Here is a 25020-nt window from a genome sequence, read left to right as displayed (position 1 = left end):
CGATAAAAATCAGTAGCGAGTAGCGAGCTGAATGTAGATAAATGGAGCGGAGTAAAAGTAGCGTTTCTTCTCTATAAATATACTCAAGTAAAAGTACCGTATTTTCCGCACTATTAGCCGCACCTAAAAACCACAAATTTACTCAAAAGCTGACAGTGCGGCTTATAACCCGGTGCGCTTTATATATGGATTAATATTAAGATTCATTTTCATAAAGTTTAGGTCTCGCAACTACGGTAAACAGCCGCCATCTTTTTTCCCCGTAGAAGAGGAAGTGCTTCTTCTTCTACGGTAAGCAACCGCCAAGGTAAGCACCCGCCCCCATAGAAGAAGAAGCACGCGGATATTACGTTTCATTTCCTTTGTGTGTTTACATCTGTAAAGACCACAAAATGGCTCCTACTAAGCGACACACTGTGGTTCTAGCTTGCCATGCTAATGGCCAGAAACTTCCACCCATGGTGATATTCAAAAGGAAGACCTTGCCAAAAGAGAACTTTCCAGCCGGCGTCATCATAAAAGCTAACTCGAAGGGATAGATGGATAAAGAAAAGATGAGCGAGTGGTTAAGGGAAGTTTACGCGAAGAGGCCGGGTGGCTTTTTTCACGCAGCTCCGTCCATGTTGATGTACGACTCCATGCGCGCCCACATCACAGATGGTGTCAAAAAAAAAGTGAAGCACACAAATACAACACTCGCCGTCATTCCGGGTGGAATAACCAAAGAACTCCAACCCCTCGATATTGGTGTCAACAAGGCATTTAAAGCATGACTGCGAACGGCGTGGGAACAATGGATGACCGAAGGCGAACACACATTCACTAAGACAGGGAGACAGCACCGGACGACATACGCCAACATCTGCCAGTGGATCGTAAATGCCTGGGCGGATATTTCGGTCTCAACTGTGGTCCGAGCTTTCCGGAAGGCAGGATTCACGGAACTGCTGGAAAAACAACAGCGACACTGACTCTGATGACTTCGACGAGACGTAGCCGGCCATTTTGGATCCCGTATTCGCCCAACTTTTTAATTCGGACACCGTAGGAGAAGAATTCGAGGGATTTATAAATGAAGAATAACTTCAGAAAGTGAGTGTTATGTTTATTTTGTGTGCTGTGACATTAACGTTCGAGCAACATTAAGTTATTGCTATTGCTCTGCACTATTTTGAATTTTACTATGTTTGTGATTGCACATTTGCACATTACCGTACATTTTGGGAGTGAACAGAGTTGTTAGAACGCTGGTTTTTAATATATTATTAAAGTTTAACTGACCTATCTGACTGTTTTTTTGACATTCCCTGTAGCGCAGTTAGATGCGGCTTATAACACGGGGCGGCTTATAGGTGGACAAAGTTTTGAAATATGCCGTTCATTGAAGGCGCGGCTTATAACACGGGGCGGCTTATGGTGCGGAAAATACGGTAAAAGAATGTTGCATTAAAACTACTCTTAGAAGTACAATTTATCCCAAAAGTTACTCAAGTAGATGTAACGGAGTAAATGTAGCGCGTTACTACCCACCTCTGGTTATTTGTGACCTTCAGGTCTGTTAGTCATTTCCTTAGTCAATGGATTTTCTTGAATACAAATGAATCCTTTTTGGGTGAAAAAGTGTTCATAAATGTCCCAGTCTCATCTTATAAGTGACTCAAACCTCCTGGAAAAACTCAACTTTCCTTTACCCAACCCTAGCCTGAGGTCCGATTTCATCCATTCAGGCCCTGGATGGGGTCGGGTCGGGAAGGTCTCAAAAGAAATTAAGTAGCCCCTATGATTAATGGTGTGTTCATTTCAGAATGATTCCAAAAGAGATCCGCCCTTGGCCACACCCCAAACTCTTTGGGTACATCATCCCTGACGTTTTGGAGAAACTGGGTAAGTTCTTTTGTGGGGTGTTTTTGGGAACCAATATGGTCATAGTGGTTTCCTGAGTCCATGGACTTTCCTGGAGACAAGTAGCTGGGCCCTCATCCCATTAGTGCTTCGAATCGTCAGAGAGACTTTCCCTTACCCTAGTCTCTGTCGGATCCTCAGTATTTCGTACGTTACACCAGCTGACGTCGCCACATGACCTGATGCCGATCTGAAGTTACGCAATATCCCGTGCACTTTGACCCGGCCACTGTTGTCTTGTCACGTTAATCATCCTCAATCTTATCCTGGATTGTTTGTGTAATAAAAAGGTTAGCGAACATGGCGGCCTCCAAATGTTCTGATGATGTGCACCTGACACCGGAAGGTCACTTAATTCGGTACCCTCTTGCATAAACCCCCGTGTTACCTTTTCAGCCATCTAACTGGATTGTGTAGCTAAATGTAAAAATATGTTTTACATTGTGTAGCTAAAAGTAATAAATATGTTTTAGATTGTGCAGCTAAATGTAAAAAAGTAGCTTGTGATTGGGTTGCGTTGTGCTGACGTGACTTTATGGCTGGGTTGTAAACGTGCGCGTATAAAAGCAGGACAGGTGCAGCAGCACTCAGTGGACCAGCAGCAAGGTGAGTTCTACTCAACACTAGCATCATGTCAATTATCATCCTAATTATCATCTTAATTATCATGTCAATTATCGTCTCAGTTATCATCCTAATTATCATGTCAATTACCATCTGAGTTATCATCCTAACTATCATCTCAATTATCATCCTAATTATCATGTCAATTATCGTCTGAGTTATCATCCTAACTATCATCTCAATTATCATCCTAATTATCATGTCAATTATCGTCTGAGTTATCATTGTAATTATCATCTTAATTACCATCCTAATTATCATGTCAATTATTGTCTCAGTCATCATCCTAATTGTCATCTTAATTATCATGTCAATTATCATCTCAGTTATCATCCTAATTATCATGTCAATTGCCATCTGAGTTATCATCCTAACTATCATCTTAATTATCATCCTAATTATCATGTCAATTATCATCTGAGTTATCATTCTAATCATCATCTTAATTACCATCCTAATTATCATGTCAATTATTGTCTCAGTCATCATCCTAATTGTCATCTTAATTATCATGTCAATTATCATCTCAGTTATCATCTTAATTATCATCCTAGTTATCATCTTAATTATCATCCTAAATGTCAGCTTAATAATCATGTCAATTATCGTCTCAGTTGTCATCCTAATTAGCATCTTAATTATCACCCTAATTATTGTCTTAGTTATCATCCTAATTATCATCTTAATTATCATGTCAATTATCGTCTCAGTTGTCATCTTAATTAGCATAATAATTATCATGTCAATTATCGTATCTGTTATCATCCTAATTATCGTGTCAATTATCGTCTCAGTTGTCATCCTAATTATCATCCTAATCATCATCTTAACTATCATCCTAAATATCATGTCAATTATTGTCTCAGTTATCATCCTAATGATCATGTCAATGATCGTCTCAATTATCATCCTAACTGTCATCTTAATCATCATCCTAAATATCATCCTAAATATCATCCTAATTATGATGTCAATTATCGTAACCATTATCATCTTAATTATTATGTCAATTTTTGTCTTAGTTATCATCCTAATTATCATGTCAATTATCGTCTCGGTTATCATCCTAATTATCATCTTAATTTTCATCCTAATGATCAACTTAATTATCATCTTAATTATCATGTCAATTATCGTCTGTTATCATCCTAATTATCATCCTAATTATCAACCTCATTATCATCTGAATTATTAACTTAATTTTCATCTTAATTATCATGTCAATTATCGTCTCAGTTATCATCCTAATTATCATCTTAATCATCATCTTAATTATTAACTTAATTATCACCTAATTATCATCTTAATTATGATGTCAATCATAATTCCAATCTTCATGGTAAATATGTTAATTGACATGTTAATTATCGTGTTGATTATCACATGTCAATTATCATGTTAATGATCATGTCAATCATCATGTCAATCAAGGTGTTAATTATCATGTCAATGATCATGTCTATTATCGAGTTAATTATAATGTTAATTATCATGTCAATGATCATGCTAATGATCATGTCAATCATCGTGTCAACAAAGTCTGGAAAAAGATCATTGATCATGAATATTTAACGAGCTGTTGTGTTTGATTGACAGATGAAGGCGTGGTCTCTCCTGTTGTGTTGCGTCCTGATGGGCGGGGCCTGGGCGGGTCTGCAGGACATCGTCCAGAAAAGTTCTGAGCGCCGGAAAGGTCAGCATCGTCCTCCCCTTCTTTGAGGTCTTTTTCAAAATAAAAGTCTGACCCGTCCTTGTACCGCAGTCTCCCTCCTGAACCCCGAGCTGGAGGGTCGCGAGCCCGCCCAGAGCGCCGGCGCCGCCGCTTCGGGTCCCGCCGCCCTGGCCGACCTGGAGCGGCGGGAAGACCTGCCTTCCTCCTTCATTTTCGGCGACAACGTCAACCTGGAGTGGCGCCCGTGGAACGGCTCGCTGCTCAACGGCGCCGTGGCGATCTACAACGGCTACAGCGAGCGCACCGACTACGTGTGCCAGTACAAGTGCGAGTCCGGCTTCTACAACGCCGCCCTGGGACCCTACTGCCGCTACCCCTACGGAGACCGCGAGTACTATGCCCCTGAGTTCCAGATTCTGATCAACCGAGACAACTTTGAGTTCTTGGAGTGGAAAGAGGGTTCTTACGGGTCCGTGCCCCAACACTCGGTCAGAACCTGCCTGGGGGCGGGCATCTACGTGGGCAAGAACAAGTACGGCCTGGGCAAGGTGGTCCCCCAGTTCGAGGCCTTCTTCCTGCCGTGGGAAGGCGAGGAGTACTGGTACAAGAAGTACCAGGTCTTGACCATCAACCGGGACGCCTACCAGCAGCACATCTCTGACGTGGACTACGACCTGGACCAGGTGGCCATCTTCCAGTACCCCCCCGAGACCATGCGCATCTCCGGGATCACCAACAACGAGTGCCAGGCGGTGCAGAAGACCGTCACCATCTCCAAGACCACGGAGACGGAGACCACCTGGAGCATCGGCCGGGCCACCATGCTCGGTGTCGCCGGCAGCATCACCGCCAAAATCCCGCTCATCGGCTCCGGCGGCTTGGAGCTGAGCGGCGAGAAGACGCTGCAGTTCTCGCGAGGGACCACGGCGGTGGAGGCGCTCAGCCACTCCGTGTCTGTGGAGCTCCGCGTGGCCCCCAACCACTCCTGCAGGGTGCGCATGGAGGGCCGCAGGGTCAAGGCCGACATCCCGTACACGGCGCGCCTCAGCCGCACGTACCGCAACGGAGACACCCAGTGGACGTCCATCTCAGGAACGTACGACGGCGTCCAGATCGGAGAGGTGCGCGCTGTGGTGGACCGCTGTGAGCCCGTCGCCAACGCCAAGCCGTGCCCGTGAAGTCTGTTTGCTGAGTCGTCAATAAAAACTTGACAAAAAAAACCCGAGACTCTTTTCTTTATCCTGGAAATCTTTCATGGTATAATGATCATTAACATTTATTTAATTTTTTTTTTTACGATTATTGGGGTTTTGTTTAATTATTATTATTGTCAATACCATTTTGACTTTCTCACAAAATAATTATAAAATGTTTATGTTTTATTTTAATCTTTGTTTAGTTTTTATTGTTATTTTAAATGTTCCTTTTTTTATCAATAATATTTAGAACCTCTCACAAAATAATTTATTTTTATTTTTTTTCTTATTAATTGTTTTAATTTATTTATTTGTTTATCCATCCATCTATCCATTTTCTACCACTTGTTTATTTTTATTTTATCCTTTTTTCATTTTGTTAACATAATCGAAAATATTTAAGCCGCTCCAAAAATAATTTCAAAATTAAAATTATTTATTCATTTGTTCATTTATTTATCAATCCATCCATCCAACCATCCATTCATCCATCTATCTATTTTCTACCGCTTGTTTATTTATTTTCTAACGCTTGTTTCAGGGAAATACTGCATATTTTGCCACAAAAAAGGCAATTTTCTTTGAAAAAATTATAAAAAATATTTATCCATTCATCCATCTATACATTTTCTACCACATGTTTATTTATATTTGATCATTTTTTTAAATGTTATTAACATTATCAAAAATATTTTGACCCTCTCACAAATTAATTTAAACATTTTTATTTTATTTTATTTCTTTTTTTTATTAATGTATTTATTGATCCATCCATCCATCCATTTTCTACCACTTGTTTATTTTTATTTTTATTTATTTTTATTATTTTATTAACATTATCAAAAAAAATTTGACCCTCTCAAAACAATTTCAAAATGTTTATTTTATTTTATTTTATTTTTTTATTTATCCATCCATCCATCAATACGTTTTCTACCACTTGTTTATTTTTATTTTATAATTTTTTGAATTTTATCAACATTATCGAAAATATTTTGATCCTCTCACAAAATAATTTCAAAATATCAAAGTTTTCTTTGGAAAAAATTACATAAAACTAAAAATTCAAACTTAATGGCAACAGATGGACCTGAAGTTAATCTATAGATATTTAAGTGTTGAAAGAAAAAATTAAAAATATATGACTTTTTTTAACACCTTTAGTGTGTGTTTTTTTTAACTGACATTGTTAAAAAAATAATGAATCAAAATCAATGTTGTTATGAATTGTTGACATATTTAGGTCTCCAATTACTTCACATCAAATATTCCACTTTGGAAAATGTTTTGGGGAAAACATTGCATATTTTGCCACAAAAAAATGACATACAACATAAAAAAATACAATTTAATGGCAACAGATGGACCTGAAGTTAATCTATACTGTAGATATGTAAGTGTTGAAAGAAAACAATTATAATATATGACTTATTTTAACACTTTAATGGCTGAGACCCTTTTGGGTCCCCAAGATATTTAGTGTGATTTTTTTTTTACTGACATTGTTCAGAAAAATAATATTGAAACAAAATTAATGCTCTTATGAATTATTGACCTATATCTGTGTTGGCCCTGCGATGAGGTGGCGACTTGTCCAGGGTGTACGCCGCCTTCCACCCGAATGCAGCTGAGATAGGCTCCAGCATCCCCCGCGACCCCAAAAGGGACAAGCGGTAGAAAATGGATGGATGGATGAGCCTGCAATTACTTCACATCAAATATTCCACTTTGGAAAATGTTTCGGGGAAATATTGCATATTTTGCCACAAAAAAAGGCAGTTTTCTTTGAAAAAATTATAAAACATGTATCCATCCATCCATCTATACATTTTCTACCACTTGTTTATTTTTATTTGATAATTTTTTTAATTTTATTAACATTATCAAAAATATTTTGAACTCTCACAAAATAATTTCAAAATGTTTATTTTATTTTATTTTTTTAATTTATTAATGTATTTATTGATACATTTTCTACCACTTGTTTATTTTTGTATTATTATTTTTTTTATTAACATTATCAAAAATATTTTGACTCTCTCAAAATAATTTCAAAATGTTTATTTTATTTTATTTATTTATTTTATTAATCCATCCATCCATCCATCCATCTATACGTTTTCTTCCACTTGTTTATTTTTATTTTATCATTTTTTTAAATTTGATCAACATTAGCAAAAATATTTTGACCCTCTCACAAAATAATTTCAAAATAAGAAAGTTTTCTGTGGAAAAACATTATAAAACTAAAAGTTCAAATTTAATGGCAACAAATGGACCCAAAAGTTAATCTATACTTTAGATATTTAAGTGTTGAAAGAAAAAAATAATATATGACGTATTTTAACACTTTATGACGGAGACCCTTTTGGGTCCCTGAGACCTTTAGAGTGATTTTTATTTTTATTTTTAATTGGCATTGTTCAAAAAATATTAAAGAATCAAAATGAATGTTGTTATGAATTGTTGACCTATCTAAGTCTCCAATTACTTCACATCAAATATTCCACTTTGGAAAATGTTTCGGGGAAATACTGCATATTTTTGTTATGGTGCTGGCGAGGAGGCATGATTATGCCGATTGTTTTTCCGGTGAGGACAGCAGGAACTCCAGAGACAGCATGCAGGTAGGACAAATGATTTATTTGCATAAATCATACACGAAAATAGAAACGAACAAAACAAGCGAACACAAGGAGAGCGTGCCTAGCACAAGGAAAGCTAACGGAATAGCATACACAGGGAAGGCATAAGGCAACGCTTAGCTTACGGACACAAGGAATAAACGTGACAGTTGCGTAAAGCAAACAAAAGCACCAGCCTGAGTGACGGGAAAAAGCAGGACTAAATAGCTCTCTGATTAGTGCCCGGGAACAGGTGTGAGTCCCGAACACTAATCAGATGCAGGCGAAAACAATCAGTAACCATGACAACCAAGACAACACAAAACAGGAGTGCTGAAACATAACTTATATCACAAGTGACTCAAAACCCAAAATAAACTATGATACAACACCAGATCATAACAATTTTGCCACAAAAAAGGCAGTTTTCTTTGAAAAAATTATAAAACATATTTATCCATCCATCCATCTATACATTTTCTACCACTTGTTTATTTTTATTTGATCATTTTTTTTAAATGTTATTAACATTATCAAAAATATTTTGACCCTCTCACAAAATAATTTAAAAATGTTTATTTTATTGTATTTCTTTTTTTTAATTATTAATTTATTTATTGATCCATCCATCCATACATTTTCTACCACTTGTTTATTTTTATTTTTTTCGTTATTTTATTAACATTATCAAACATATTTTGACCCTCTCAAAATAATTTCAAAATGTTTGTTTTATTTTTACTATATTTTATTTTATTTTATTTATTTATTTATCCATCCATCCATTTATACGTTTTCTACCACTTGTTTATTTTTATTTTATCATTTTTTAAATTTTATCAATTTTATCAAAAATATTTTGACCCTCTCACAAAATAATTTCAAAATAACAAAGTTTTCTTTGGAAAAAATATTATAAAACTAAAAATTCAAACTTAATGGCAACAAATGGACCCGAAGTTAATCTATACTTTAGATATTTAAGTGTTGAAAGAAAAAAATGATAATATGTGACGTATTTTAACACTTTATGACTGAGACCCTTTTGGGTCTCTGAGACCTTTAGTGTGTTTTGTTTTGTTTTTAAATGGGTATTGTTCAAAAGATAGTAAAGAATCAAAATTAATGTTGTTATGAATTGTTGACCTATTTAAGTCTCCAATTACTTCACATCAAATATTCCACTTTGGAAAATGTTTCTGGGAAATACTGCATATTTTGCCACAAAAAAGGCAGTTTTCTATGAAAACAAAAATGACATAAAACATGAAAAATTAAAACTGGAAGGCAACAAATGGATCTGAAGTTAATCTGTAGATATTTAGCTGTTGAAAAAAAAATAAAATAATACAAATATATGACTTATTTTAACACGTTAATGACTGAGACCCTTTTGGGTCCCCGGGACTTAACGCTCACTAAATACACACACACACACACCCACACACACACACACACACACACACACACACACACACACACACACACACACACACACACACACACACACACACACAGAAGGAAGAAGGTGACCTTGGGTATCAGCATTGTTAGTGAAATCACTTTGTTCCCACCTTCACTTATCACCTCCTCCACTATCTTGTCCTCATTTATTAAATATCATAAAAAAACCTTCCAAGCTGACCTCAGCATTTTGGCACGGTAACCTTCTTGGCATTCTAACTAAGCTAACTGTTAGCATTTTAGCTCCACAACCACTGTAGCATTCAGTGTTTATCTGGCGCGATGGTATTACTGAATTAAATATCGGCTTCAATCCGTATCGTTCCTTCTGCTGATGCCAATGAATGGCGCCGTGCTCATCAAACACGCTTGCTAGCTTGAGATGCCCACACCGTGGAAATATCTCAGAGCTTTGCCTTCGGTTTGTAGATATCCGTATCGGTTGATGTTGGTATCGGAAAATGAAATGCTGGACAGTATCGGTAAGATCGGTATATATATGATATCGGTGAGAAAAACTAAATCATTGCATCGTAGCACATCACAATGTCATATAACTCGCTAACACACTAAGCAATTAACTAGCTAGCTCACCTACAAGCTAACTAAATATCTAACAGGCTAAATCACTAACTAGCTAGCAGAATAACAAACTGGGTAGCTAAATAACTATATAGTTAACTTAATAGCTAGCTAACATACTAACTAACTAGCTATCAAGTTACAAACTAATTAGTCAGATAATTTGCTAACCAACTATGTAATGAACCAGCTAGCTACCTGACTACATAACTAACTAGCTAGCAAAATAACAAACAAACGAGGTAGATAAATAAGAAAGTAGTTAACCTAACAGCTAACCTAACAGATCAACTAACTTGCAAGATAACTTGCCAACTAAGTATGTAATAAACAAGCTAGCTGACTACCTGCAAGCTAACTAAATATCTAACAGGCTAAATAACTAACTAGCTAGCAAAATAACAAACAAACTGGGTAGCTAAATAGCTACATAGCTATCTTAATAGCTAGCTAACAGACTAGCTAACTAGCTATCAAGTTACAAAATAATGAGTCAGATAACTTGCTAACCAACTATGTAATGAACCAGCTAGTTACCTAACTACATAACTAACTAGCTAGCAACATAACAAACAAACAAGGTAGATAAATAAGAACATATTTAACCTAATAGTTAAGCTAACAGATAAAACTAACTCCAAGATAACTTGCCAACTGAGTATGTAATAAACAAGCTAGCTGGCTACCTACAAGCTAACTAAATATCTAACAGGCTAAATAACTAACTAGCTAGCAAAATAACAAACAAAATAGGTAGATAAATAAGCCTAATAGCTAGCTAAATACCTAACATATTAACTAACTTGCTATCTAGTTAACTAAATGCATGTAATTAGCCAGATAACTTGCTAACTAACTATGTAATGAACATGCTAGCTATATACATACTCTACCCACTACGGCATGGCGTAGTGGGTAGAGCAACCGTGCCAGAAACCTGAGGGTTGCAGGTTCGCTCCCCGCCTCTTACCATCCAAAAATCGCTGCCGTTGTGTCCTTGGGCGGGACACTTCACCCTTTGCCCCCGGTGCCACTCACACCGGTGAATTGTATGTGGTTGGTGGTCGGAGGGGCCGTTGGCGCAAATTGCAGCCACGCTTCCGTCAGTCTACCCCAGGGCAGCTGTGGCTATGAAAGTAGCTTACCACCAGGTGTGAATGATTGATGGGTTCTACATGTAAAGCGACTTTGGGTACTTAGAAAAGCGCTATATAAATCCCAGTTATTATTATTATTATTATTATACACGCTAACTAAATAACTAACTAGCTTTATAACTAACGAGCTAGCAAAATAACACAAATGAAGTATATTAATTAATAAATGGTAAATGGGTTATACTTGTATAGCGCTTTTCTACCTTCAAGGTACTCAAAGCGCTTTGACACTATTTCCACATTCACCCATTCTCACACTGATGGCGGGAGCTGCCATGCAAGGCGCTAACCACGACCCATCAGGAGCAAGGGTGAAGTGTCTTGCTCAAGGACACAACCGACGCGACGAGGTTGGTAGTAGGTGGGGGATCGAACCAGGAATCCTCAGGTTGCTGGCACGGCCACTCTCCCAACCCGCGCCACGCCGTACCCGTTAATAAGTAGTTAACGTAATATTTAACTAACTGATTAGCCAGATAACTTCAACTAACTATAGAATTAACTACCTAGCTAAATAATGACCTAACTAAATAGCCAACTAGGTAGCTTACTAACTAACGAGCAAGCTAAATAACAAATCGTTAGAGTGTCCGCCCTGAGATGGGTAGGTCGTGAGTTCAAACCCCGGCCGAGTCATACCAAAGACTATAAAAATGGGACCCATTACCTCCCTGCTTGGCACTCAGCATCAAGGGTTGGAATTGGGGGTTAAATCACCAAAAATGATCAAGGGGGGTGGGTCAAATGCAGAGAATAATTTCGCCACACCTAGTGTGTGTGTGACAATCATTGGCACTTTAACTTAACTTGACTTAAATAAACTGATTAAATAGCTATCTTGTTAACCAATTAATGAGCCAGATGACCAATTAAGTGCTAGCTAACTGATATCAAATGGCGATTTAGCACTTTAGCACATGTATATTGACACAGTTCCAATGTTACTGTATCCTTGCAGGTTGCTAGCATGCTAGCTGTTAGCATTTTGTTAAAAAACAACAACAACAACCTAAAAGATGTTGAACTGATCAGCCAGGACAGAAGGTAGCACCTGGTCCTCTCCAAGGTTTCTCATAGTCATTCACGTCGACATCCCACTGGGTTGTGAGTTTTTCCTTGCCCTTATGTGGGATCTGAACCGAGGATGTCGTTGTGGCTTGTGCAGCCCTTTGAGACACTTGTGATTTAGGGCTGTATAAATAAACATTGATTGATTGATTCTATGGTCGTTATCACCTTGAACACTGCAGAGTCAAAGTGGGACTGAGCGCAGGGTCAACGTGCGCACCTTTATTGGGGGCAATAACGAGTCTCCCAGCTTTTAAAGGCTGGCTGGCGGCGGCGAAGGCGACGGCGGCGCGGTGGGAAGCTGTCAAGGTAAATCTCCTCCTCTGCTCGCTCTCGAACGCGCTATGAAAAGATTCAGAAAGAATGACAGGAAAAGATTTGAATATTCTAACACAATAAGATCACTTTTAGACACAAAAAAAACTCAGAAAGAAAATGTTTCATCTGAGCTTTGCTGCCTCCTAAAGGCTGCAAAGAGAACTGCACTAGTGAGCTGCTTGATGTTTTTTTTTTTTTTAGTAACCTCCATTTTGAAAACGTATAAAAATAAAATGTGTTGTTTGTGTGCAGATGACCGGGTGTGTTGTCCTCCTGGTTCTGCTTCACTTCTGCGGCCCCACGCTGCAGTCAGACCCTCATGGCGTCCCCCGACTTCAGGGCCCGTCCGGTGAGTCACGTCATGACCCTAACCAGGTTAGCGTCGCTATCGCGCCATGCTGCACACGTGTATCCGGATCCTCACCAAAGTCCGACTTCTTCCCCGTCTCCAGTATAGTTGTGTGTTCTATTTATAATGCTAACTATCTCAATAAATACAGCTTGTCCCTCTCGGGTCGCTGGAGCCTATCCCAGCTGCATTCAGGCGGAAGGCAAGGAATAAATAAATAAATAAATAACTTCCCCAGCGAACTGGCTAACTAACTGAGTAATTAACTAGTTAGCTGCTAACAAGCTATCTAGCTAACTTGTCGTATAACTGGTAAATAGCTAGGTACTGAACTAGCTAAATATCCAACAAGCTAACTAAATAACTAACTAGCTATCCAAATTAATAACTAAATAAAAAACTTAAGAACTAGCTAAATAACTAACAAGTTAGCTAGCAAACTAACTAACAAATTAGCCAACTTAATAGCTAACAAAATTATTAACTACCTATATAGTTAACTAACAAGCCATATAACTACCTAATCAACTAAGTGATTAAATATTTAGCTATTCAACAAGCTAACTCAATAACTAACTAGCTAGCAAAATACAAACATAATACCTAGATAAATAACACAATAATTAACTTAATAACTAGCTAAATACCTAACAAACTAGCTATCGTTCTAACTAACAAATTAGCCATATTAATAGCTAACAAACTGATTAACTACCTATGTAGTCAACTAGCAAGCCATATAACTACCTAATCAACTAAGTGTTTAAATATTTAGCTATCTAACAAGCTAACTAAATAACTAACTAGCTAGCAAAATACAAACAAAATACATTGACAAATAACTCAATAATTAACCTAATAACTAGCTAAATAACTAACAAGCTAGCTATCGAATTAACTGACCAATTAGCCAACTTAATAGTTCATAGTTAACTATCTATGTAGTTAACTAATGAGCCATAACTACTTAATCAACAAAGTGATTAAATATATAGCTAACTAACAAGCTAACTAACAAGCTAATTAAATAATTAATTAAACAAATATATAAATAGTCAACTAACTAACTTCCCAGCTAACTAACTTAGTAAGTAAGTTGTTGGATGCTAACAAGCTATCTAACTAACGTGTCATACAACTAGCTAAATAGTTAGGTACTGAACTATCTAAATACCCAACATGCTAACTATACGAACTAACTTGCAAAATACATAGACAAACAACTAAGTAATTAACTTGATAACTACCTAAATAACTAATAAGCTATATATCAAACTAGCCAATGAGTTAACTAAATAGCTAACAAACGGATTAACTATCTATGTAGTAACTAACAAGTCATGTAACTACCTAATCAAGTGAGTGATTAAATATATAGCTAACTAACAAGTTAACTAAACAATTAAACAAATAAATAAGTAGTTAACAAACTAACTTCCCAGCTAACTAACTTAGTAAATAAGTAGCTGGATGCTAACTAACTAACCAACTAACTAACTTCCTAGCTAACTAAATTAGTTATTAACTATCGTAGTTCCATCAAGCTAACATAAGTAACTAGCTAGCATAATGAACACAATTTGTAGATAAACAACAATGTAATTAACTTATTAACTAGTTAAATAACTAACGAATGATCTAGTTAACTAACTAACTATGCAGATGACTTGGTAACTAAGTGATTGACTAACTGGTTAATTAATTAGCTAGCTAAGTAACTAGGTATATTACTAACAATGTATAAGTAACTAGCTAAATAACAAATTAACTATCTAACCAATACATTAACTTAATGTATAACTAGGTAACTATCCAGATGGCTTTGTAACTAACTAAGTGATTGACTAACTGGCTGATTAATTTGCTAACTAACTAGGTAGATTACTAACGAACTAGTTATTTAACGAACTAGCTAAATAACAAATTAACTATCTAACCAATACATTAACTAAATAAATAACTAGCTAGCAAAACAACAAACACACCAGGAAGATATCTGGTTACATAACTAACCAGCTAAATATCAAACAAGCTAGCTATCTAAACAGAAAACTGCATAGTTACCAAACTAACTGACAAGCTAACTAAATAACTAACAACCTGACTAAATAACTAGCTAATTAACTAACCAGATAACTAACACAGTTAATAAATACATGACTAACTAACAAGCTAACTAATCAACTAACTAGGTATATTATAAACTAACTAGCTAAATCAACTAATCAACTATTAAACTAAGTGATTATCGCTATCAAACCAAGTAATGAGTTTGCCAATAATTAAGTAACCAGCTAAATAACTATCGAACAAAGTAATTACCATTCTAAATAAATATCCAGCTAAATCACTAATTAGCAAGAAAACTAACTAACCAACCCTCTAGTTTGCAAAGTAACTAAGTAAATACCTAACTAAGATGCTAACTTACTAAATAACAATCTAGCTAAATAATTAATTGGCTAAATAAATAGCAAGCTAAGTAACCAACTAGCTATCTACCTCACTAAGTACATAAATAACTAACTAAATGAATAATTTCTAGCTATATAACTAACAATTTAGCTACATAACTAACTTAGTAATTAACTATTACAACTAACTAAGTAGCTAACTAGCTATCTAACAAAGTAACTAACTAGATGCAGTGGTCCCTGGGTTTTTTGTTCCACTTTAAGATTTAGGGACGGCGTGGCGCAGTGGGAGAGTGGCCGTGCGCAACCTGAGGGTCCCTGGTTCAATCCCCACCTCGTACCAACCTCGTCATGTCCGTTGTGTCCTGAGCAAGACACTTCACCCTTGCTCCTGATGGCTGCTGGTTAGCGCCTTGCATGGCAGCTCCCTCCATCAGTGTGTGAATGTGTGTGTGAATGGGTAAATGTGGAAGTAGTGTCAAAGCGCTTTGAGTACCTTGAAGGTAGAAAAGCACTATACAAGTACAACCCATTTATCATTTATCATTTATTTAATGAAAACCAAATAGTACAAAAAACTAATAAAATGCTCCCATAATGAAAGCTATGCTAACGTGCGTTGTTGTCCAGCAGCATGGCGAAAGGTGACGCTGGGGGAAGTCGTCCCTTCCAGGGAGGCCATGAAGGATCTGACCGTCATCCAGACCCAAAAACCCGAGGAGACATCAGACTCCTCCCACGTGTTCAGAGAACACAGCAACCTCAGATGGGTGTCATGGAATGGTTCCCTGCCCGACGGGGCGGTGGCCATCTTTAACGGCTACACGGAGCGCACGGACTACGTGTGCAAAGTCAACTGCGAGGCGGGTTTCTTTACGGCCAGCAAAGGCGACTTCTGTCGCTACTCCTACGCCGACAAAGAGTACGCCTCGTCCAAGTTTGAAGTGCTGGTCAACGTGGATCACTTTGAGTTTCTGGAGTGGGTGGAGGACTCGTACGGGTCCGTCCCACGGTACGCCGTCAGTACCTGCGACCAGGTGGACATCTTCGTGGGCAAGAACAAGTACGGCCTTGGCAAGGTGGTGAGCCAGCACGAGGCCTTCTTCCTGCCCTGGGAGGGCGAGGAGTACTGGTACAAGAAGTACCAGGTCCTGGCCATCAACACAGACGTGTACAGTCAGCACATCTCCCACGTGGAGTACGCCGTGGACCGCATGGAGCTCTTCCACCATCCCCCGGAGACCCTGCAGCTGGCCAAAGTCACCAACCTGGAGTGCGGTGCCGTGATGAAGACGGTCAGCCTAGAGAAGACCAGCGCTACAGAGAAAACCTGGGAGACCGGCAAAGAAACCCGCAACGGCTCTGTGTCCACCATGAAGGCCAAGGTGCCCATCCTGGGCCCCGGGACCGTCGACTTCACCAAGGAGCAGCTGGTGACCTTCTCGGAGGGGACCAGCGTGGTGGAGGCCATCAGCCACTCGGTCAGCGTGGAACTGATGGTGCCGCCCAACTTCTCCTGCAGCGTCAGGATGGACGGCAGGAAGATGAGTGCCGACATCCCCTTCAAGGCCCGGCTCAGCCGCACAAACCACAACGGGGACACCCGCTGGACGTCCATCACAGGCACCTACGACGACGTGAGCGTGGGCGAGATCAATGCCGTGGTGGAGAGGTGCCAGCCCGTGCCGGAGACCCTTCCTTGCTCTCCCCCTCAACAATGAACCCTCCGTCTCCTTGTTTTTTGTGTCCATGCTAAATAAAAACGATTTCAGTAGAAGTTGCTTGAGAATGCTATATGCTAACTGAAAATCTACCAGTTAGCACACTAGCCAAAAAAACGCCAGGTAACAAAACAATATGATTTAACAATTAGTAAGCGTCAAGTACCAAAGTGTCTGACTCTGTGGTGTAAACCGGCAAAAATAGCTAAAAATGCTAACATGTAAATGTTAGCATGCTAACAGTAAACATGCGTCAAGTACTAAAATATCTGACTCTGTGGTGTATACCTCCAAAAATAGCTAAAAGCTGCTAACATGCTAATGTGAGCATGCTAACAGTAAGTAGGCGTCAATTACCAAAATACATGAATGTGACATGAACACAACAACATTCTTATATGCTATAGTTACCATGATAAGTTAGCATGCGTCGAGTACCAAAATACCGCTTAGCCGTATGCCTCCAAAATTAGCTAAAAATCTAGCATGCTAACGTAAGCATGCTAACAACATGTGTCAAGTATAAAAAAATATGACTCTAAGGTGAATACATTGTGAAAATGATGAAAAAAGCTAACATGCTAACAGTAAACGTGCACCAAGGACCAAAATATATGACCGTGAGGTGTAGAAATGTAAAGCATGCTAACTGTTAGCGTGTGTCAAGTACCAAAATATCTGACTAAGAACTCTAATGTAGTTACAAAAAATATATCTACAAGGGCAGCTAATGAAGCATGCTTGAATGCTAAGGCTAGCATGATAACAGTTGGGATGTACCAAAGTATCTGACTCTAAGGCGCATACCTGCATAATTAGCTAAAAAGCTAGCATGCTACACCAGCATGCTAACAGTTAGCATGCATCATGTACCAAAATAGCTGACTAAATAATCCAATGCATGCTAACAGTAAACATGCATCAAGTACCAAAATATATGACTGTGAGGTGTAGACCTGTAAAGCATGCTAACTGTCAACGGGTGTCAAGTATCAAAATATCTGACTAAGAACTCTAAGGTAGTTACAAAAAGTATATCTAAAAAGGCCAGCTAATGAAGCATGCTTGAATGCTAAGGTTAGCATGATAACAGTTAGGATGTACCAAAGTATCTGACTAATTCATCCGATGTACTTGGCAACGTGCTACACCAGCATGCTAACAGTTAGCATGCATCAAGTACCAAAATATCTGACTAAATAATTAGATGCAGGCTAACAGTAAACATGCATATATGACTGTGAGGTGTAGACCTGTAAAGCATGCTAACTGTCAACGTGTGTCAAGTACCAAAATATCTGACTAAGAACTCTAATATAGTTACAAAAAATATATCTAAAAAGGCCAGTTAATGAAGCATGCTTGAATGCTAAGGTTAGCATGATAACAGTTAGCATGCGTCGAGTACCAAAAATACCGCTTAGCCGTACGCCTCCAAAATTAGCTAAAAATCTAGCATGCTAACGTAAGCATGTTAACAACATTTGTCAAGTATCAAAATATATGACTCTAAGGTGAATACCTTGTGAAAATGTTGAAAAAAAAGCCAACATGCTAACAGTAAACGTGCATCAAGTACCAAAATATATGACTGTGAGGTGTAGAAATGTAAAGCATGCTAACTGTTAGCCTGTGTCAAGTACCAAAATATCTGACTAAGACCATGCTAAGGTTAGCATGATAACAGTTAGCATGTGCCAAAGTATCTGACTCTAAGGTGCATACCTGCATAATTAGCTAAAAGCTAGCATGCTACACCAGCATGCTAACAATTAGCATGCGTCAAGTACCAAAATATCTGACTAAATAGTCCGATGTACTTACCTGCAAATATAGCATGCTATTGCTAGCAGGGCTAACATTAGCAAGCAACATTTTGACGTTTTAACAGGGAATAAATGTGTCATGAACGAGTTATAGAGCTATAGAGCTATAGGGCTATAGAGCGTTTTATATTCGGGCTCCAGTACTATGGAATGCCCTCCAACAGTTAGAGGTGCTACCTCAGTAGAATCATTTAAGTCCCATCTTAAAACTCATTTGTATACTCTAGCCTTTAAATAGACCCCACTTTTAGACCAGTTGATCTGCCGTTTCTTTTCTGCTCTGCCCCCCTCTCCTTCGTGGAGAGGGGCGGATTCGGTGACCATAGATGAAGCGCTAGCTGTCCAAAGTGGGGACCCAGGGTGGACCACTCATCTGTGCATCAGTTGGGGATGTCTCTGCGCTGCTGACCTGTCTCCACTCAAGATGATCTCCTGCTGGCCCCACTATGGACTGGACTCTCATAATATTATGTTAGATCCTGTATGGACTGGACTCTCACACTATTATGTTAGATCGACTATGGACTGGACTCTCACACTATTATGTTAGATCCACTATGGACTGGACTCTCACATTATTATGTTAGATCCACTATGGACTGGACTCTCACACTATTATGTTAGATCCACCATGGACTGGACTCTCATACTATTATGTTAGATCCACTATGGACTGGACTCTCACACTATTATGTTAGATCCACTATAGACTGGACTCTCACACTATTATTTTAGATCCACTATGGACTGGACTCTCACACTATTATGTTAGATCGACCATGGACTGGACTCTCATACTATTATGTTAGATCCACCATGGACTGGACTCTCACACTATTATGTTAGATCCACTATGGACTGGACTCTCACACTATTATGTTAGATCCACAATGGACTGGACTCTCACACTATTATGTTAGATCCACCATGGACTGGACTCTCACACTATTATGTTAGATCCACTATGGACTGGACTCTCACACTATTATGTTAGATCCACGATGGACTGGACTCTCACACTATTATGTTAGATCCACTATGGACTGGACTCTCACATTATTATGTTAGATCCACTATGGACTGGACTCTCACACTATTATGTTAGATCCACCATGGACTGGACTCTCATACTATTATGTTAGATCCACTATGGACTGGACTCTCACACTATTATGTTAGATCCACTATGGACTGGACTCTCACATTATTATGTTAGATCCACTATGGACTGGACTCTCACACTATTATGTTAGATCCACCATGGACTAGACTCTCATACTATTATGTTAGATCCACTATGGACTGGACTCTCACACTATTATGTTAGATCCACTATAGACTGGACTCTCACACTATTATTTTAGATCCACTATGGACTGGACTCTCACACTATTATGTTAGATCGACCATGGACTGGACTCTCATACTATTATGTTAGATCCACCATGGACTGGACTCTCACACTATTATGTTAGATCCACTATGGACTGGACTCTCACACTATTATGTTAGATCCACAATGGACTGGACTCTCACACTATTATGTTAGATCCACCATGGACTGGACTCTCACACTATTATGTTAGATCCACTATGGACTGGACTCTCACACTATTATGTTAGATCCACGATGGACTGGACTCTCACACTATTATGTTAGATCTACCATGGACTGGACTCTCACACTATCATGCTAGATCCACCATGGACTGGACTCTCACACTATTATGTTAGATCCACCATGGACTGGACTCTCACAATATTATGTTAGATCCACTATGGACTGGACTCTCACACTATTATGCTAGATCTACTATGGACTGGACTCTCACACTTTTATGCTAGATCCACTATGGACATGACTCTCACAGTATTATGCCAGATCCACTATGGACTGGACTCTCACACTATTATTTTAGATCCACTATGGACTGGACTCTCACACTATTATGTTAGATCGACCATGGACTGGACTCTCATACTATTATGTTAGATCCACCATGGACTGGACTCTCACACTATTATGTTAGATCCACCATGGACTGGACTCTCACAATATTATGTTAGATCCACTATGGACTGGACTCTTACACTATTATGCTAGATCTACTATGGACTGGACTCTCACACTTTTATGCTAGATCCACTATGGACATGACTCTCACAGTATTATGCCAGATCCACTATGGACTGGACTCTCACACTATTATGCTAGATCCACTATGGACTGGACTCTCACACTATTATGTTAGATCCACTATGGACTGGACTCTCACACTATTATGTTAGATCCACTATGGACTGGACTCTCACACTATTATGTTAGATCCACTATGGACTGGACTCTCACACTATTATGCTAGATCTACTATGGACTGGACTCTCACACTATTATTATGTTAGATCCACAATAAACATGATTGAGTGCTGTTCTGGTTGTTGTAGTTCCACAGTTTGCCCTTTAGGGGTCGCTGTCAAATGGCGTCTTCAAACTTAGCTTGTCTTTATTCGACTTGTTGACTCCTTTGGACCGGAAATAAAAGACATTAGACTTGTAGCTAATGTTCGCGCCTATAATTATTCTTCATACTACGTATACAATGCCACGAACAACGTTATTATTTAAATGGGCTTTATGATCCCTGCTGGGCGCCTGTTAGGCACAATGATTCATGTTGTTGTTGTCAACGTTAATGACATTAGCGAGCGTGCTAACATGCTAAACTGCTCCACAACAAGGCTAATGTCAGCCATTCTGCAAAATGGTGTTTTATGATCACTCGCGGTTCTTTGAGTCCGTTTTGCTACACGCCGAATGATAAGCGATATTTTTGTTAGTTTGTGTGCTGTCCTTTCGTGGCACTTTGGCAAAATAATCCGCTGTTTTTGCGCCATGCAACGTTATTTGGCTGGAATTGTGGGCCGGGTTCGGCTGCGCGAGTCGTTGGCAGCAGTGCGCATGAGCAGCGAGGCGCAAGTTCGCTGCAAACTGGTAAGTCGAAAACAATGTCGAGGTATGTATGTAACATTTTTAAAATTAAGGTATTTTAAAGACGAGTCCAGTGATATAAGTATCATTTTCCTATGATAAATAATGATAAAGTTATGAATTATTAAAATGAGTACAAATGCACTAATTTCCGGTCGACATCTTTTTTTATTTCTTTTTTCATTAATCAGTCCAACAAAATAATACATAATAATACAATTCCAATTCCAAAACCAAATCCGTCCCAGCAACATTCAGAATAGCAATCAACAGAGCAATTGAGAGGACACACAAACATGACACAAAACAATCCAAAGGTAGTCAAACAAAAATGAATAATATCAACAACAGTATCAATATTAATAATCAAAGCTGCAAGCAGCGATGGACGGGACCGACTTTGAAGGCTCATAAAATCCAAACCGGAGCAGTAATTAAAACTCTTTCATCAACTTTTAATCAGAAGGGTTCAATCTCTCTCCTGTGCTAATTTGAAGCCGACACGACAAACGCGCTCAGAGGAGATAATGTTTGAAAAAAGGTGACTGTTTTTACACAACTTTTGTTTTGAAGGGGGAATTGCAAACTTCCTGTTGATTTTTGCTGGGGGTTGTCAGTGTATGAAATATAGGTCTAAGTGAGACCTTCATAGAGGTTTTTGTTTCATGTCTCTACGGCATTCCTACTGGGAGTTACAAGCAGTTTTGTCTGTGTTTTCTTCCTAGGGGGCGCTAGAGCGCAATTTTGAGTTTTGGGGTTTGGTTTTTTGATTAGATCGCAATTTTCGCCAGTCCTGATGTGTGTGTCCAATTTAGTGAGTTTTGAAGCATGTTAAGGGGGTCAAATTACAGCTCAAAGAGGCGGCGGTATAATAATAAAACGCTAGAAATACAATAGGGTCCTCTGTCCCAAAGGGACTCGGTCCCTAATAATTAATTAATACTTAATGAATTATATCAACAACAGTATCAATATTAATAATTAATGAATAATATCAACAACAGTATCAATATTAATAAGAATTCCAACATAGCAGTGATTAGAAATCCCTCATTGACATTATCATCACAGCCATTTATTTAAAAAAATGAACAATAGTGTCACAGTGGCTTACACTTGCATCAACACATTATGTCCAATATTTACCACAAAGATAAAATAAGTCATATTTTAGGTTCATTTAATAGTTAAAACACATTTAGACAATGAATCCCATATTCCATTACGTGACTCATTGTTATCTCAACTAAATGCGGTCGACTTCTTAATTTTAAGTCAAATGGACTCAAGGTTTTAGGTGACCTTTTTTTTTGTTGAATCCGACTTTAAAATGTCATACTTTTCTTAATATTTACCCCATGTTGGTATCACTGGAAAGCTTGCTAAACACAGAAAAAACATCATTATTATGTAATAATGTCATCATAATGAATCAATCGATTCCAAAGCACCACATAAACAATCGGGAACTATAAGGACAACAAAACATCATAATAATTTGAAAACTACAATTAATATTTTTGTTAAGATGTATAATGTTAGGGCCGTCAAATGATTTGTTTTTGAATCCGATTAATCACACTTTTGTAACTGAATTAATCATGATTAAGTGTTCATATGATTAATGCTATATTTTTTGTGATAAATCACATGAGTTAACTCATTTATTTTGGCAGCCTTAATATATATATGTGTGTATGTATATATATATATATGTGAGTGTGTATAAGTGTAGCTATATATACACACACACACATATATACACACACACGTATATACACATCAGTGACGTGCGGTGAGGTTGATGGCTGGTGAGGCACTGACTTCATCACAGTCAGATTTACAAACATATGAACCCTAAAGAGTATCTTATTCACCATTTGATTGGCAGCAGTTAACAGGTTATGTTTAAAAGCTCATACCAGCATTCTTCCCTGCTTGGCACTCAGCATCAAGGGTTGGAATTGGGGGTTAAATCACCTACAATTATTCCCGGGCGCGGCGCCGCTGCTGCCCACTGCTCCCCTCACATCCCAGGGGGTGAACAAGGGATATGTCAAATGCAGAGGACACATTTCACCACACCTAGTGTGTGTGTGACAATCATTGGTACTTTAACTTAACTTTAACTTTACACATACAAACTGTAGCACACAAAAAAGCACATTTAATTAAAAAAAAAACGTTATTACGGTCTTACCCAGGGGTGCTCACACTTTTTCTGCAGGCGAGCTACTTTTCATTTGATCAAGTCGTGGGGATCTACCTCTTTCATATATATAATTTATATTTACTTATTTATGAAATATATGTTTTTGTTAACAAGTTAAAGGTGTTTAATGATAATGCAAGCATGTTTAACACATATAGTTAATATTGTTAAAAAATTAAAGGTGTTTAATGATAATACAAGTATGTTTAATACATATAGTTAATATTGTTAACAAGTTAAAGGTGTTTAAAGATAATGCAAGCATATTTAACACATATAGTTAATATTGTTAACAAATTAAAGGTGTTTAAAGATAATACAAGCATGTTTAACACATATAGATTCCTTTCTTTCATGAAGACAAGAATATAAGTTGGTGTATTACCTGATTCTGATGACTTGCATTGATAGGAATCAGACAGTGGTGCTGATAATGTCCGCATTTTCGAATGGAGGAGAAAAAAAGTCCTCCTTTCTGTCCAATACCACATGAAAGTGGTTGGATTTTGGCATCTTATTTGTCCAGCTTCCGTACTCCTTTCTATACACTTTACAAGAAATACATTGTCGGCAAACTCTGTAGCTTGCTAGCTTGTGCACGCCAGCTTTCTGAGACTCTTGTTTTGTTAGCGCAACTGTGCAGTCGGTCTTTGGAGTTTTGACGACAGGTACGGCGCCAGAGTCTGTTGAAATAAAGTGTTTCTCGCCTTCCAGTCGGTAATTTTAATGAGCTGGCAGCAGCCAGCGTCATCTCAGAAGACCCTCGATCGGATGCCGTGAATGTCAATCAAGTGACGAAAGTGATGTCATAGTGAAGATTTATGATCGCTCATTTTTAGGACTATTTTTTTAATGCCTGGCTGGTGATCGACTGACACACCCTCCGAGATCGACCGGTAGCT

The 25020-nt window shown here is 38.3% G+C and overlaps 3 protein-coding genes across 4 annotated transcripts in view; all 3 read left to right on the top strand.

Moving 5' to 3' along the window:
• The first annotated feature begins 1812 nt into the window (after positions 1–1812).
• Positions 1813–5376, top strand: LOC133619766 (natterin-3-like). 2 transcript variants are annotated; one of them, XM_061981022.1, is made up of 3 exons: positions 1813–1884; positions 4123–4219; positions 4289–5376. In XM_061981022.1, the coding sequence occupies exons 2-3, from the start codon at positions 4123–4125 to the stop codon at positions 5374–5376; spliced, it is 1185 nt and encodes a 394-aa protein (XP_061837006.1). In that variant the 5' UTR covers positions 1813–1884. The 2 variants fall into 2 exon arrangements, with proteins under 2 accessions (XP_061837006.1, XP_061837005.1); XM_061981021.1 differs by lacking the exon at positions 1813–1884 and adding an exon at positions 2369–2508.
• A 7480-nt stretch (positions 5377–12856) lies between these two features.
• On the top strand, positions 12857–17110 carry LOC133619765 (natterin-3-like). Its single transcript, XM_061981019.1, has 2 exons — positions 12857–12956; positions 16004–17110. Exons 1-2 carry the CDS (start codon positions 12860–12862, stop codon positions 17089–17091), a joined length of 1185 nt encoding a protein of 394 aa, XP_061837003.1. The 5' UTR covers positions 12857–12859; the 3' UTR covers positions 17092–17110.
• A 4342-nt stretch (positions 17111–21452) lies between these two features.
• ptrh1 (peptidyl-tRNA hydrolase 1 homolog) overlaps positions 21453–25020 on the top strand; it is an 8200-nt gene continuing 4632 nt past the window's right edge. Inside the window, exon 1 of the mRNA XM_061981018.1 lies at positions 21453–21909. Coding sequence (XP_061837002.1) covers positions 21733–21909 — 177 coding nt within the window. The 5' untranslated portion in view covers positions 21453–21732. The remainder of the gene's footprint in view (positions 21910–25020) is intronic.

Source organism: Nerophis lumbriciformis, linkage group LG20 (assembly GCF_033978685.3).
Source record: "Nerophis lumbriciformis linkage group LG20, RoL_Nlum_v2.1, whole genome shotgun sequence".
NCBI lineage: Eukaryota > Metazoa > Chordata > Actinopteri > Syngnathiformes > Syngnathidae > Nerophis > Nerophis lumbriciformis.
This window is presented reverse-complemented; position numbering and strand designations above follow the sequence as displayed.

What these genes read in the sequence shown, in the direction of transcription:
- LOC133619766 (XM_061981022.1), top strand. Translation starts at nt 4,123, where the DNA reads ATGAAGGCGTGGTCTCTCCTGTTGTGTTGCGTCCTGATGGGCGGGGCC. An exon ending in AAGTTCTGAGCGCCGGAAAG is followed by an intron (nt 4,220 to 4,288) that starts GTCAGCATCGTC and finishes CTTGTACCGCAG; the next exon opens with TCTCCCTCCTGAACCCCGAG.
- LOC133619765 (XM_061981019.1), top strand. Translation starts at nt 12,860, where the DNA reads ATGACCGGGTGTGTTGTCCTCCTGGTTCTGCTTCACTTCTGCGGCCCC. An exon ending in CCGACTTCAGGGCCCGTCCG is followed by an intron (nt 12,957 to 16,003) that starts GTGAGTCACGTC and finishes GTTGTCCAGCAG; the next exon opens with CATGGCGAAAGGTGACGCTG.